The 16035-nt window shown below is 39.3% G+C and overlaps 1 protein-coding gene across 1 annotated transcript in view; it reads right to left on the reverse strand.

The window, feature by feature from the left end:
• LOC118624998 (aldehyde oxidase 4-like) overlaps nt 1-16035 on the reverse strand; it is a 70809-nt gene that overhangs the window by 23779 nt on the left and 30995 nt on the right. Inside the window, exons 14-19 of the mRNA XM_036253335.1 lie at nt 12721-12883; nt 10559-10651; nt 9446-9615; nt 8769-8883; nt 8134-8256; nt 5092-5188 (exon numbers count right to left, since the gene is read on the reverse strand). Coding sequence (XP_036109228.1) covers nt 5092-5188; nt 8134-8256; nt 8769-8883; nt 9446-9615; nt 10559-10651; nt 12721-12883 — 761 coding nt within the window. The remainder of the gene's footprint in view (nt 1-5091; nt 5189-8133; nt 8257-8768; nt 8884-9445; nt 9616-10558; nt 10652-12720; nt 12884-16035) is intronic.

A 16035-nucleotide genomic window follows, 5' to 3' on the forward strand; every position in this document is an offset into this window, starting at 1 on the left:
ACAAACAAAAATGGCAATGAATACATATCTATCGGCAATGGAGTCTACAAAATGAACAGGCAGAACAGAAACATTCTCATAGATACAGAGAACATTTTGTTGGTTGCCAGATGGGAAGGGGATTGGGGGAATGGGTGAAAAAGGTGAAGGGATTAAGAAATACAAATTGGTTGCTAGACTGACAAACCTCAAAGAGAAGGGGGTTTGGGGGTGGGAAGAAATAAACCAAAGAACTTATATGCATGACCAATGGACACAGACAGCAGTGTGGGAAAAAGCAGGAGGGAGGTGGGAGTGGGGAGGAGGGGGGTCAATGAGGGAAAAATGAGGAATATCTGTAATACATTCAACAATAAAGATAAAAAAAATTAATTAATTAAAAAATAAAATAAAATAGTAAGTGTAAATTTAGCACAATTCCTGGATACATAGTAAATATACAAAAACCAATTGTGCTTTTATATACTAGACACAAATAAGTAGAAAATTAAATAAAAAGCCCTGGCCGATTTGGCTCAGCAGTTAGAGTGTTGGCCCATGGACCAGAGAGACCGGGTTTGGTTCCTGCTAAAGGCATGTACCTTGGTTGCAGTCTGTCCCCGGCCCTGACTGGGGTTGTGTGGGTGGCAACTAGTCGATGTCTCTCTCTCACATCAATGTTTCCCTCTTTCTCTTCCTCCCTCTCTCCCTCCCGCTCTATCTGAAGATAAATGCAAAAAAAAAAAAAAAAGGCCTTGGGTGAGGATTAAAAAAAAAAGAAGAAAATTAAATATAAATATAATTTACAGAAAACTCATAAAACATCAAATACTAGGAATGAATATTAGGATGTGCAAGATTGCTTTTTAGTGAAAACTACAAAATTACCAAGAGAAATGAAAGTAAAAGGCAGTGTCCACCATGTTCATAGATTCTCAAATTGATATTGTTTCAATGCAATTCCAGAAAAAAGAGTCCAGTTAATTATCATTCTTGGAAATTCATGAACTGATGATAAATGCATATAAAAATGCCAATAACCTGTGATAGCTGAGGTCATATTGAAGAAGACACAGCAAAGGGACCTTAAACTATTAAACTTCAAGACTTAATATAGAGTTATAGGAAGTAAGATAGTGTGGTATTAGCACAAAGATAGATAAAGAGATGAGTGGAATGTAATAGAGAGTTCAGAAATAGAACAACACATATGTAAATACCTGGAAAACAATAAAAACTGCATTACAATTCAATAAGGGAAAAAATGGTCTTTAAAACATGGTGATAGGCCCTGGCCGGTTTGGCACAGTGGTTAGAGCGTCAGCCTGCGGTACAGAGAGACCTCGGTTCAGTTCCCGCTAAGGGCACGTACCTCGGTTGCAGTTTGTCCCCAGCCCTGGTTGGTCGTGTGGGTGGCAGCCACTCGATGTGTCCCTTCACATCGATGTTTCTCTCTCTCCCTCCCGCTCTATCTGAACAAAAAATGGAAAAATGTCCTCAGGTGAGGATAAAAAAAACAAAACAAAAAACAAACATGGTGATAGGTTAATTAGATATCCATTTGAAAAAAATTGAACCTTGACCTCTGTCAACACAATACAGAAAAATTAATTTGCGATGGATCATAGATCTACGTGTGAAAGCTAAACATTTTATCAACCTTCCAGAAGCCATTGGATGGGCAAATTTTTTTTCAAGGCACAAAAGTACTAACTGTAAAGAAGACTGATAAAATGGACTTTATTAAAATCAAAAGCTTTTGTTAATGAAAAAGAATAATGAAGACAGTGATAACATGATCTGCAGGGTAGGAGAAGTTATTTGCAATACCCATAGCTAACAAAGAACTCATATCAAAAACATAAAAACCTCCTATAAATCAGTAAGTAAATACATTATTGTATTAATTATATAAAAATCAATAATATATAATTATACCCTGGCTGGTTTAGCTCAGTGGTTAGAGCATTGGCCTGTGGACTGCGGGGTTGTAGGTTCAATTCCTGTTCAAAGGCATGTACCTGGGTTGCAGTTGCAGGTTCAATGCCTGGCCCTGGTCATGGTTGTGCAGGAGGCAACCAATTGATGTGACTCTCTCACATCAATGTTTTTTTTTCTCTTTCACTCTCTCTCTCTCCCTCCCTTCCACTCTATCTAAAAATCAATGGGGAAATATCCTCAGGTGGGAATTAACAACAACAACAAATAATAATATATAATTATAATTAATGATCTCTTTTAATTTGGTTAATTAAAAAACTGGCAATAGTTTTGAACAAAAATCTCACCAAAGAGCATTAAAAAAATGGCCAACATACGTATGAAAAGGGTTCAGCATCATTAGTCACTAAAGAAATCAACCGAAGCCACAATAAGACACTACTGTGCACCCATCAATTACAGAAAATTAAAAAGAATGACAATAACAACAGAACAATGGAAGTTTCATAACTGTTAGCAGGATTAAAATCGAAACAATTTTTTTAATGCTTGACATTAACTACTAAAGGTAAATGTATAAAAATACTAATGTTTTGCAATTCTATTCCTGGGTATATTCCATTGGAAAATAGTTATTTTCACCAAAAGACATGCATAACAGTGTTGGCTTAAAGATGTCCAAACCTGTAGAGAATGTTTATGAGTTTATTTGAGCGAAACTGATGATATTGCCAGGAAGCAAGATCTCAAATACTCCAGAAATGACAGTTTTGCAGTTTTTTAAAAAATATATTTGGAATTAAGGAGGGAACGTAAAGAATACTACATAAAGGTGGGAGAAAGCAAGGAGGGGATGGATTACAGGACAGTTAACAAGATTATGTGCTCTCTTGGGGGCGGTTAAATTTTGGAAGGATCTGTAAAAGAGGCATTTGGAAGGCATGTTAATCTAGATGCACAAAAACAAAGGATAGGGCTTGCTTAAGGTAAAACTTTTACGAAGGAAATTATATATCTGGTCTAATACTACTCACTTTGTTAGGAAGTTATGATCAGATCACCCTGTGACATTACTTTTTTTTTTTTTTTTATCCTCACTCGAGGATATTTTTCCATTTTTTGTTCAGATAGAGAGGGAGGGAGAGAGAGGAAGAGAGAGAGAGAGAGAAACATTGATGTGAAGGGACACATCGAGTGGCTGCCACCCGCACGACCAACCAGGGCCGGGGACAAACTGCAACCGAGGTACATGCCCTTAGCGGGAACCGAACCCGGGTCTCTCTGTACCGCAGGCCGACGCTCCAACCGCTGAGCCAAACCGGCCAGGGCTGACATTACTTTTTGTTATGTTTATTATGAGACCCTCCGCTCGCCCCCCCCCCTTTTTTTTTTTTACCACAATAGTGTTTTTAGAAACTTTATTCATAATAATCCCAAGTTGAAATCAACTAAAATGTTAATCAACAATAAAATAGATAAATAAATTCTGGAATATTTATACAAAGGAATACTCCTGAACAATGAAAAGAACTATTGATCTCTGCAACAACATGGATGAATCTTTCATACATAATGTTGAATAAAAGAAGTAGTCACAAAAGAGGTTATACTCTTGTTTCCATTTATATGAAGTTCAAAACAGGTAAAACTAATCTACATTGACAACAGCAAGAATAAGAACCTCTCCCAAACAAGATGCCCTGGCCGGTTTGGCTCAGCGGTTAGAGCATCGGCCTGCGGTCCTGAGAGACCCGGGTTCGGTTCCCGCTAAGGGCACGTACCTCAGTTGCAGTTTGTCCCTGGCCCTGGTCGGTTGTGCGGGTGGCAGCCACTCGATGTGTTCCTTTCACATCGATGTTTCTCTCTCTCTCTGTTCCTCTCTCTCCCTCCCACTCTACCTGAACAAAAAATGGAAAAATGTCCTCGGGTGAGGATAAAAAAAAAAAAAAACCTCTCCCAAACAAGATGAACCCCAAGAGGCCCACACCAAGACACATCATCATCAAAATGCAAAAGGTTCAAGACAAAGAGAGAATCTTAAAAGCAGCAAGAGAAAAGCAGTTAGTTACCTACAAGGGCGTTCCCATAAGACTGTCAGCTGATTTCTCAAAAGAAATTTTGCAGGCCAGAAGGGAGTGGAAAGAAATGTTCAGAGTGATGAAAAGCAAGAACCTACAACCAAGATTACTCTATCCTGCAAAGCTGTCATTTAGAATTGATGGCCATATAAAGAGTTTCCCAGACAAGAAAAAGTTAAAGGACTTCATCACCACCAAACCGTTATTATATGAAATGTTGAAGGGTCTTTTTGAAGAAAAAGATAAAATATATGAACAAACAAAAATGGCAATGAATACATATCTATCGGCAATGGAGTCTACAAAATGAACAGGCAGAACAGAAACATTCTCATAGATACAGAGAACATTTTGTTGGTTGCCAGATGGGAGGGGGATTGGGGGAATGGGTGAAAATGGTGAAGGGATTAAGAAGTACAAATTGGTTGCTAGACTGACAAACCTCAAAGAGAAGGGGGTTTGGGGGTGGGAAGAAATAAACCAAAGAACTTATATGCATAACCAATGGACACAGACAACAGTGTGGAAAAAGGCAGAAGGGGGGCGGGAGTGGGGAGGACGGGGGGCAATGGAAGAAAAATGAGGAACATCTGTAATACATTCAACAATGAAGATTAAAAAAAAAGAATAAGAACCTCAGAGGGTGGGGGTGGGGTGAGGAGGAGATAAACCGAAGAACTTCTGTGCATATATTCCTAATCAATGGACACAGACAACAGTGTGGTGAAGGGTAGGGGAGTCAGGAGGAGTATGTCAGAACGGCAAAAAGGAGCAACATTTATAATACTTTCAACAATAAAGATAAATTTAAAAAAAGAATAGAACTTTCGGAAGGTAACTGACCTAGAGGAGGCACAAGAAAGCTTTCTGGGGTACAGGAAATGTTCTATATCTCGATGTGGGTAATATTTACATAGATCTCTAAATATGCAAAATTTCATCAAACTGTAAACTTATTATTTGTGCATTTTAAATTGCTGTTTAAAAATCACACTAGAGTTGAGAGGCTCTGCTTTAGAGTTTCAGTATTTCTGAAACTAATTGATTGATTTAGTCTTCAGCTTCAGAAGTTTCACTTTTCTGGCCCACTTACCTTCAATGGTTTGATCAACATATTTAAAGGCTTGCTCTACATTTCCTCGATGGATTTTTTTCTCTTCAGTAAGAAATGAATTGTGCTGTAGGGCTTGCTGCAGGGGAAAAAGAAACCAAAACAAACAAACAAAATAGTGATGTATATATATTCTAATAAACCATTCAAACCGATGCTCCTGCTCTATCAGATCTTCATACACCAAGACAATCTGAGCAATTTGGAGAGTCACAGATTAGTTTACAAAGGATTACAGGTATTGGTGACTACTTAGTTTTGTTCTGGGCTTGGAGCAAGAACTGGGTGGAGGAACAAAGATATATAAAACACAATCCTATCCTCTGGCTTGCTGAGTGATGATTTTAGGCAGTTTGGTATGACAACTTTGTGGTGAGGGAGCAGATGATAGATCAAAGAGAGGCCAAGGAGGAGGAGACTGGTGGGCTGGAGGTGCTCAGGGATACCTGTGTAGGTGACCTAAATTAGGTACTGAATTGTATAGGATTAGGGCAGTTAGAGAAGAGACAGGAAATCGTTTGAAGTCAAGGGCATAAAGCAATAGTTAGAAGTTAAAACCCAGGTGAGGGGCCAAAATGAGAACATGGCTAGGCTGGCTGGGGAGAGGTTTTCTATCAAGAAGCAGTTGAGGCCCAGGCCGGTTTGGCTCAGCGGTTAGAGCGTCAGCCTGCGGTCCAGAGAGACCCGGGTTCGGTTCCTGCTAAGGGCGCGTACCTCGGTTGCAGTTTGTCCCTGGCCCTGGTTGGTCATGTGGGTGGCAGCCACTGGATGTGTCCTTTTCGCGTCGATGTTTCTCTCTCTCTCTCCCTTCCTCCCTCCCTCCCTCCCTCTCACTCTCTGAACAAAAAATGCAAAAATGTCCTCAGGTAAGGATAAAAAAAATAAATATTTAAAAAAAAAAAAAGCAGTTGAGTCCAGCCCATGTGGCTCAGTGGTTAAGCATCGACCCATGAACCAGGAGGTCGTTAGTTTGATTCCTGGTCTGAGCACATGCCCCGGTTGGGCTTGATTACCAGTAGGGGCTGTGTAGGAGACAGCCAACCGATCTCTCAACAATTTTTCTATCTCTCTTTCCCTCTCCCCTCTCCCTTCCTCTCTCTCTAAAATGTCAATATAACATATTTAAAAGGAGGAGGAGGAGGAGGAGGAGGAGGAGGAGGAGGAGGAGGAGGAGGAGGAGGAGGAGGAGGAGAAGAAGAAGAAGTTGTTGAGCACTGGCTGGATAGCTCAGTTGGTTATGAAATTGGACAAAAACTGGGTCTGGGCTGCCTGTCACTACTTGAGCCAATTAAGCAGAGACAAGCTTGAATCATATATGAGTGTTTATTCCAATAATGTTGGCAGTATGGGAGAGCAACCAAGTCATCCTGCAAAAATCTGCTTTCCACCCCCTCCATAGGCAGTCGCTCATATTGGGTATTACATGGGGAAGTAGGCAAAGGGAATGCCAGTGGGTAAAACAGTTATAGATTCCAGGCATGGAGAAATAATGGGAGCTGGAGAATGTGGGCCGTCTCCAGTGCAGCAAGACTCCAAGGTTTTAGTCTTTCCATGATAAGGGGGGGGCGATTTCGGGTAAGGACAATGGACAGCATTCTCGGAGTAAACGCCCAGGGTGTACAGCTCCTAGCCAGGTCAGAAGGGGTTTTCTTTAATCAGAACAAAGCAATCATGATTAACAGAGCCACGGTGTTCAACATTTCTTATAACCTGTGGCTAGCACTTCACTATGATCAGTTCTTCATTATTCTCTCCTGTTCCTTTCAATTAGAGCATCAGCCTCATATGCCAAGGTTCAATCCCTATTAAGGGCACATACAAAAACCAACCAATGAATGCATAAATAAGTGTAACAACAAATCAATGTTTCTCTAAAAAAAAAAAAAAAGCAGTTGGAGTGAGCTTAGACTATGAAAAACCTTAAGTTCCATACTAAGAACCTTATCTAAGGGGACTTTTTTTTTTCCCAAGGAAAAGTGATCTGATGAACTTTGTGACTTCGAAAGTTAATATGGTAGGTAGATATTTTGAGATACAGCCCAAGAGCCTTTTTAAGTGATTATTGTAGTAAATCTGACAATAAGGTGGTGAGGACTGGGCTGGTGGGTGGGAAGAGGTAAAAGTGAGAATAGAAAGAAAGGGGCGCATTTAAAAAATAACTGAAAAAGACTTGAACTTGGCAACTGTTGGGAAAAACTGGGGAGAATCAAAGAGGATGAATAAGACGGTATCCTGCTTGGCCAGGTTTCACAGTGCTTATGCATATACCTGCCCTTCCATCACACACACTTACCTACTATGGGTTTAGTGCCTGGCTAGGCACCAGGGATAATAAGCATCATGAAGAGTTCTTGACATCACTGATAACAACAACTAAAACAACAGCAGCTAACATTTACTCAAAGCATACCATGTCCCCAGGTGCCGTTTTAAGCATTTTATCTGGATTCTCTCATCCAAACCTCACAATGACCTTTTGATGTAGGGACTTTCTTAGTTCCCATTTTACAGATAAGGAGGTTGAGATATGAAGAACTAAGTAACTTGTCAAAGCTTTCATTTAATAGTCTAGTCAATGGCAGAGTCAGAACATGAATCTGAGTATTCTACCTTCAGAATGTGTGCCTAGGTAGGAAGTGGGCACGGAGACAGAGGGGACCCAAGCTGTCATTCAGTCAATGTTAACCTGTTCTGAATTTCCTAGGGCTCTGGATTTTCTCACTGACTAGTTTTGTATGTGAGGCCACAAGGACCTTCCTCTGGTGTTCATCTGTATTCTCAGGCCGTGCCTGGCAGGAGGCCCTTCCAGGACGAGTGGGTACAGGAAAGAAAGGAGCTCCAGGCAGGAATTCTCAGTATTGTGTCTCGGTGCAGATTGCTGGCGCCTTCTCTCTAAAACTATAGATGACACTGAACAAAGCATAGACGAAGCCCAGTTTATACTATTGTGTGACTCCATGGATTGAATTCTGCCAAAAGTACATCACCCTGGTTATTCTTGAAGACACAAAGTGGTCTGAATACCTCTATAGTGATAATCCTAGGTTCTATGTCTTCATAAGCAATCTTCACTTTTTTAGCGGCATCTTTCGCATGAGCATTGGTGTCAGCAGCCACAGTACAGATGATCTGACCCACGCAAATTACCTGCAGAAGCGTCACATGTATGTAATTAGCTAAAAAACATGGAATCACTAAAAGGGATTTACTGTTTACAAATCCTTACATTTATCCACTGAGTTCTTGTGACCAAAAAAAGATTATTTTCTACCTATGAGAATACATTTAAAACAGTGGCTTGAGTAGGTTTTAGGGGGTACAGAAGCTGGATGCAGAACTTGATTATATCTGGCCTATGGCTGTCTTCAGCAGCATTCCCCACCATTCCCAAATCACTCATGGTGATCCCGTCATCCTGAAATTCCTGAAGTTCTGTTGGTTCTTTTAATGTCCTATACTCTATATTGCTTCTAGGACTTACGACTTTTTTCGAAGTCTTCCTTGAGAGGGCTTATGGTTTCTATTAGACTCTCAAAAGGGTACACAATTCAAATAACTTTGAGCATCACTGAGGTGGAGTCACTGGTTCTCTGGAAGTCTTTGTGATGTGGCATTTTCAGTAAAGTATTTGAATAACAAGCCACGTACAAATCACACACCTCATTCTGAGCATAGATAACCTCTCCTTCATGATTGTTATCTCCTGGAACATCCTCAGCTGTTATCACATCAATGACACCTGGATGTGCCAGAGCTTCTGAAACATCAATTGATCTAGAGAGAAAATGTAAAAGTACACATTAAAGTTGCCAGGGTAAGTTCAGGGTACAATATAAATTATTCTTCAAACAGAGGGAACAACTATAATGATCCTCATAACTATATCATGGGCCAATATTCTACGTTAGTGTTCTGACTCTTGGCCATAAAATTTTTTTCATAACTATGCTTTAAAAATGATTGATTCCCACCCTGGCCGGTTTGGCTCAGCGGTTAGAGCATTGGCCTGCGGTCCGGAGAGACCCAGGTTCGGTTCCCGCTAAGGGCATGTACCTCGGTTGCAGTTTGTCCCCGGCCCTGGTTGGGTCGTGCGGGTGGCAGCCACTCGATGTGTCCCTTTCACGTCCATGCTTCTCTCTCTCTCTCTTCCTCTCACTCTATCTCAACAAAATATTGAAAATTGTCCTCCTCCTCCTCAAAAAAAAAATGATTGATTTCCATCCAGAAGAGGAAATAAATACTCTCAATTGACTTAACTATACAATAAGCTCTCAATTTAAATATAAAATTGTTAATGCATTTTAGTAACTTATAGAGGCATCTTTTATTTCCTTACATGATCTTTGCATGAGCTCTAGTGCTGGTAACTGGAGCCAGAAAGAGTTCTTGGCTGATGTGAGGTAAGTCATCAATGTACACAGCTTCCCCGGTGGCATGTTTAATGGCTGACTGGTGCATGACTGGGCGACCGACTGGATCTTGAGGAGATTGGCGGGGATCCACACACTGTTAATTAAAAGAGTGTGTCATTTCACTGCAAGACATTTTTATACACTGAAAATTGGATCTGTTATATCTTAACTCATAAGCAAGAAAAACTATAGGTAACTGGGTATCTGTATCTAAGAGTCAGACTTAATAAATATCCCTTGAGTGTTATGGTAAGGAATGTATTTTTGGTTATAGGTTCTAACCCCTCCCCCACCCCCCCATATACACACACAAGAAGGCATTGTTCCTGCCTTCAAGAATTCTACAACCTTGTTGAGGAATCAGAAGATATACATTAAAATAATGTGGTCAATTTCACAGAGTATTAAAGAATAATTTACACAACTAGAGTGGTGCAAGGAAAATACACAGTTTCTTGGGAGATTTAGGGAGGACTTTCTAGAAGCAGTAAATGTTGAAACAGGTTTTAAAGAAAGGACCAACATTGGCCAAGAAAAGGAGGACATTTTAAGCAACAAAACAAAACTGCCCTGGCTGGTGTGGCCCAGTGGTTGACCCTTGACCCATGCACCAAGAGGTCGCCAGTTTGATTCCTGGTCAGGGCCCATGCCCAGGTTGTGGGCCTGATTCCCAGTAGGGGGCGTGCAGGAGGTGGCCAGTCGATGTTCTCTCTCATCGATGTTTCTATCTCTCTCTCCCTCTCTCTAAAATCAATAAAGAAAAAAAAAAAACAAAAAAACCCCCCCAAAACCAACCAAACAAAAAAAAGCTGAAAACAGTGAAGAAAAAAGATTCAAAATCAAATTCTTTGTGTAGTCTTGAGTAAAAACAGAAAAACTAAACCAAGCAAGTTGTGTGTGGGTGACAATGGGTAACATCAGCTGGTTTTAGTAGACTTTACCTTTACATGTAATACAAAATATAGCAGTTGAAAAGAGAAAAATACTTGCATAATATATACACCTAAGATTGAAAAACAAAAATCCTACACACCAACCTGGAAAAACTGAATTCCTTGGGGCATTACGAGCGGGAAATTGTCTAGAGCACTCATGAACTTTTCTGGGATATCAGGAAACTCCTGGGGATCCTAAAAAGAAGATTATTTCATATTTAATTTTACAATCTGAATAAGTAGCTTGGAAAAACATGTAGAAATAGTTATTCTAGATATTAGACACCAGTTCTGCAGGGAAAGCCCTGAACTTCAAGTTCTCTGGGCTCGTAGTAGTTGCTTGAAGAATAACTGCATCTACTTATGTACACAGAGAAGTGAATGTTATTTCCAGAAAGTAAAGATTTGCCTTCATGACCAGGTCTCCTTTTTGAACGAGTGGAAGTATGTATATACTTCTAAATACTCTGTGCTTTCTTCTTGGCATATATCTCAAAGAAACAACTGAAGGAGTGAGCAATGATGACTTGTAAGTTATCTACAAGGATGTCCAAATTACAGATTATTTGTGATAGTGAAGAAAGTAGAATTAAACTGAACATCCAACAACAAGGAAATAGCTAAACAAATTATGGTATACCCATAAGATACAATATTCTGTAGCCATTAAAAATAATTTTGTAGAAGTGTATTTATGGACATTGAAAAATGTTCATGAAATACAGTTAAATGAAAAAAACTGGTTACAAAACTGTGTACAGCATGATCCCATTTCTTATTTAAAACATATAAGCCCTAGCTGGTTTGGCTCAGCGGTTAGAGCGTTGGCCTGTGGTCCAGAGAGAACAGGGTTTGGTTCCCACTAAGGGCGCGTACCTTGGTTGCAGTTTGTTCCCATCCCTGACTGGTCATGTGGGTGGCGACCACTCGATGTGTCCCTTTCACGTCAATGTTTCTCTCTCTCTCTTCCTCTCTTTCCCTCCTGCTATATCTGAACAAAGAATGGAAAAATGTCCTCCGGTGAGGATAAAAAAAAAAAATTAAATTAAATTAAAAATAAATAAATAAATAAATAAATAAATAAATAAATAAATAAAAAACATATAAAAGTATGTACTCAAATGTTAATCATAAGACTACTGGATTAGAGTTGATTAAAAAAATTTGCTTCTCTGTATTTTGAATTCTTCTATAATGATGGAATATATAACATAATAGAATATGTAATATGTTAGAGAATATATGATCATATATAGTAAATATAAAATAAAAACATATTTAATAGATTATATTCAACACTATATTAGATATATAATGATTACATATTAATATACAAGATATTATGTAACACATAATAGAGTATGTAATAAAATAGAATATGATAATACTAATAATAAATATTGTTAGTAAAATAATAAAGGATTGGCTGAACTAAGAGGTAAAATTCTCAGGCATAAAGGAAATGTGGGTATAGTCATTTGTCTGCAATTTTTGAGTTAGTTCATGAGTTATCAAGGGGACACTCAGTCATTGGCCAGATTTTGAGAACTGCTGTGGAAGTCATTTTAAACTAGGCTAGAAAAGAAAAATAGTTACCAAAAAACTAGAAGCAATCTAAATGTCTAAAAACAAGGAATGGACCAAGTAATTGTACACGTTTCCATAAATATGCCATGCAACGATATGTCATAATGTCACTGAAAAAGACTGAATATTGAAAGATATTTATGTTATGAAGGGAAAAAAGCAAGCTATACTAAACAGTTCTATTGGTGTACATGTGTGACATATAGACATACACATCTTTAAAGGGGTTAGAAGGATACACACCAAAATATTAATAGTGGCTAACTCTCTATGGTGATAGGATTAAAAATGTTCTCTTTTTTTACTTATTCACATTTTACATTTTCTAAATATTAAAGTTGGTATTATTACAATGATTTTTCTTTAAGATAGAAAATAATGTTATAACTTGCTTACTGAAGGATTTTTGGTATTGTAGGTCAACTTGCATGCATGTTAGTATTTGTCCTATAAACTATAGGGCAAATGGGATAACAAGGTTGTCCCCTTGTCAGCCCAGGACTGAAGGAGAAGGGAAGGAGAGGAACAAAGAAGGGCAAGGAAGATGCTGATCACTACACTGAAGGCCCCATCTCCGGTACCCTTGATGCACTATCAAAACCAGGCAGGGAAGTCCTTCATGTGCAGACTCATGCTCAGAATGTCAAGGCACCCAAAGACTCAGACAAGTCATTTACCATTTTATTCAGTCCTCGCTTCACTTTGAGGTAGAATTTGAAGAGTAGGCTGATGATGAGGGTTCGCCTATATTCCACCATGCCACCCTCAGCTTCTGGTGGAATGTGAATCTCATCCAGGACCAACCGGCACGCATCACTCAGCATTTGGTCATCCCATTGCCTAGTAGGAAAGAATGTCAACATTTCACAGAAGAGGCAAAGACAGACTAAACTGATAGAACAAGGGAAGATGGAGAGCAATCTGTATCCATATTTGAAGTCAACACAAAATATCCTCAAACATTTCACTGGCTTTCTTTAGAATCTGATGCAGTGATTTCCAAATTTTCCTTACCAAGTCCTCCTTTATTATTACTTTAAATCTTTTTATTAGTTTTACTTTTTAATTGGGCTATAATTGACATATGACATTATATTAACTTCAGGTATACAATATAATGATTCGATATTTGGATTCTATACCTTGAAATGATCACTTTAGTAAGTCTAGTTAACATCCATCATTACACATAGTACAAAATGAGAACTTTTTTTTTTTATCCTCACCCAAGGATATGTTTATTGATTTTAGAGAGAGAGAAACATTGATTGGTTGCCTTCTGTACATGCCAACTGGGAATTGAACCCATAACCTAGGTATGTGCCCTGACTGGGAATTGAGCCTGCAGCCTTTTGGTGTACCGGATGATGCTTCAACCAACCGAGCCACTGGCCAGGGCATGATGAGGACTTTTAAGATCTACTCTCTTAACAACTTTTAAATACATAATACAGTACTATTAACTACAGTCACCATACATTAAATTCCCATGAATTATTTATTTTATAGCTCGAAGTTTGTATTTTTTAATCCCCTTTACCCATTTTCCCCCCACCCACAGCTGCAACCACCAGTCTGTTCTCTGTATCCATGAGCTTGGTTTTTGTTTTGTTTTGTATTCCACATGTGAGTGAGGTCATACCGATGCGATTACAATAAGCTGGTTATCATTTAACAGGAAAGGAGTGAAGGAAACACCAAATAATATAGGCATGCCATTTATACAGCTTTGCCAAAAAAATAGTTTAACACATTCCAGGTCCATTCTCTGCTGATCTGTGGGGGAAGGGACTGGACAAAGGCAGTTTAGATGCATGCCCAGTGAGTTCTGAGTGACATGAAAAGGTGTCTACCTTTCTGTCACACCTGGGAGCGAGTCAGTGGCCAGAATAAGCATGGCCACTGCAGGCCCATGAAAACTGAATATTTAATCTCCTAGATGAAGGAAAGTGCTCGCTCTCTCTCTCTCTCTCTCTCTCTCTCTCTCTCTCTCTGCCTATGCCAGATCCCCAGCTTGCAGGGCTCTCATACCCTGTATTTGCCCACATGGCCCACAGCCATGTGGACCCCATTCAGTGGATTGATGGACAAAATTCAGCCTAATTTTGATCTGGACCCAGCTACATCATGGAACAGACAGTCTGAACTCTGGCCCTGTTACTAGCCTTACTAAACCCACAGCTGCCTCTCTTCCAGGACTGGATCAAGGGAACTGGGATGCTACAACCACAGAAATGTAACTCAACGCCAATAAAGAACATTCATTCTCCTGTGGGGACTTCTGAAAATTCTTATTTCAGTGGTACCCCAAGAACCTCATGCCCACTCATTCCTCCAGCAGCAATGTGATACTTGTCCTTCTCTGTATGACTTATTTCACTTAGTATAATTCCCTCAAGGTCAATCCATGTTGTTGCAAATGGCAAGATTTCCTTCTTTTTTTGTGGCTGAATAATATTCCATTGTATCTATGTACCATGTTTTCTTTATCCAGTAATCCATCAATGGACACTTAGATTGCTTTCATATCTTGGTTATTCTAAACAATGATGTAATGAACATTGGAGTCCATATATCTTTTTTATTAAAAAAATTGTTTTTCTTTATTAATTTTAGAGAGAGAGAGGGAAAGAGAGATAGAAACATCAGTGAGAGAGAACATTGATTGATTGCCCCCTGCATGCCCCCGACAGGGGATTTGGCCCACAACCTGGGCATGTGCCCTGACCAGGAGTGAAACTGGCAACCTCTTGGTGCATGGGTTGATGCTCAACCACTGAGCCACACCAGCTGGGTCATATGTCTTTTTTTTTTTATCTTCACCTGAGGATACTTTTCTATTTATCTTCAGACAGAGTGGGAGGGAGAAAGAGAGAAAGGGAGAGAGAGAGAGAAACATCGATGTGAGAGGGATACATCAACTAGTTGCCTCCCGCATGACCCTGACTAGGGCTGGTGTCGAACTGCAACCAAGGTACATGCCCTTGGCCGGAATCAAACCCAGGACTCATTGGTCCATGGGCTGACACTCCACTTTTGAGCCAAACTATATATAGAGCCGGGGCTATATATCTTTTTGAGTAGTGCTTTAATTTTTATTCTTGGATAAATAGCCAGAAATGAAATCACTGGATCATATGGTAGTAATATTTTTAATTATTTTAGGAACTGCTATACTGTTTTCCATAGTGGCTGCATCAATTTACATTCCAACCAACAGTTCATAAAGTTTCCCTTTTCCACACATCCTCACCAGCACCTGTTAGTTCTTGTCTTTTTTATGATAGCCATTCTAAAAGTTGTGAGGTTATATCTCATTGTGTGTTTAGAAAAATAATAATTAATTTATTTTTGATACGAATGTTTCTCCTTTTTACCCCAATGACACCCTCCTCCTGATCCCCACCACCAGCATTGATGTCTATGTCCATTGGTTATGCATATATGCATATAAGTTCTTTGGTTTATCTTTTCCCTCCAGCCCACCCACCTCCTCTGAGGCTTGTCAGTATAAACCATACTCCTTTCTATGTCACTGGGTCTATTTTGTTCATCAGATTATTTTTTTCATTATATTCCACAAATAAGTGGGATCATGTGATATTTGTCTTCCTCTGATTGGTTTATTTCACTTAGCATAATACTGTTCAGGTCCCTCCATGTCATCTCAAAGGATAAGAGATCTTTCTTTCTTACAGCTGCATAGTACTCCATTGTGTACATGTACCACATCTTTTTTATCTACTCATTTATTGATGGACACTTGGGCTGTTTCCAGATCTTAGCAATTATTAATAGTGCTGCTATGAACATAGGGGTACATATATTCTTTCTGATTGGTGTTTCAGGCTTCTTAGGATATATTCCTAGAAGTGGAAACACTGGGTCAAATGGCAATTCCTTTTTTAACTTTTTGAGGTAACACCATGGTGTTTTCCATAGTGACTGCACCAGTCTGCATTCCCCCCAGCAGGGTACTAGAGTCCCATTTT

This window comes from Molossus molossus, unplaced genomic scaffold (genome assembly GCF_014108415.1).
Source record: "Molossus molossus isolate mMolMol1 unplaced genomic scaffold, mMolMol1.p scaffold_m16_p_11, whole genome shotgun sequence".
NCBI lineage: Eukaryota > Metazoa > Chordata > Mammalia > Chiroptera > Molossidae > Molossus > Molossus molossus.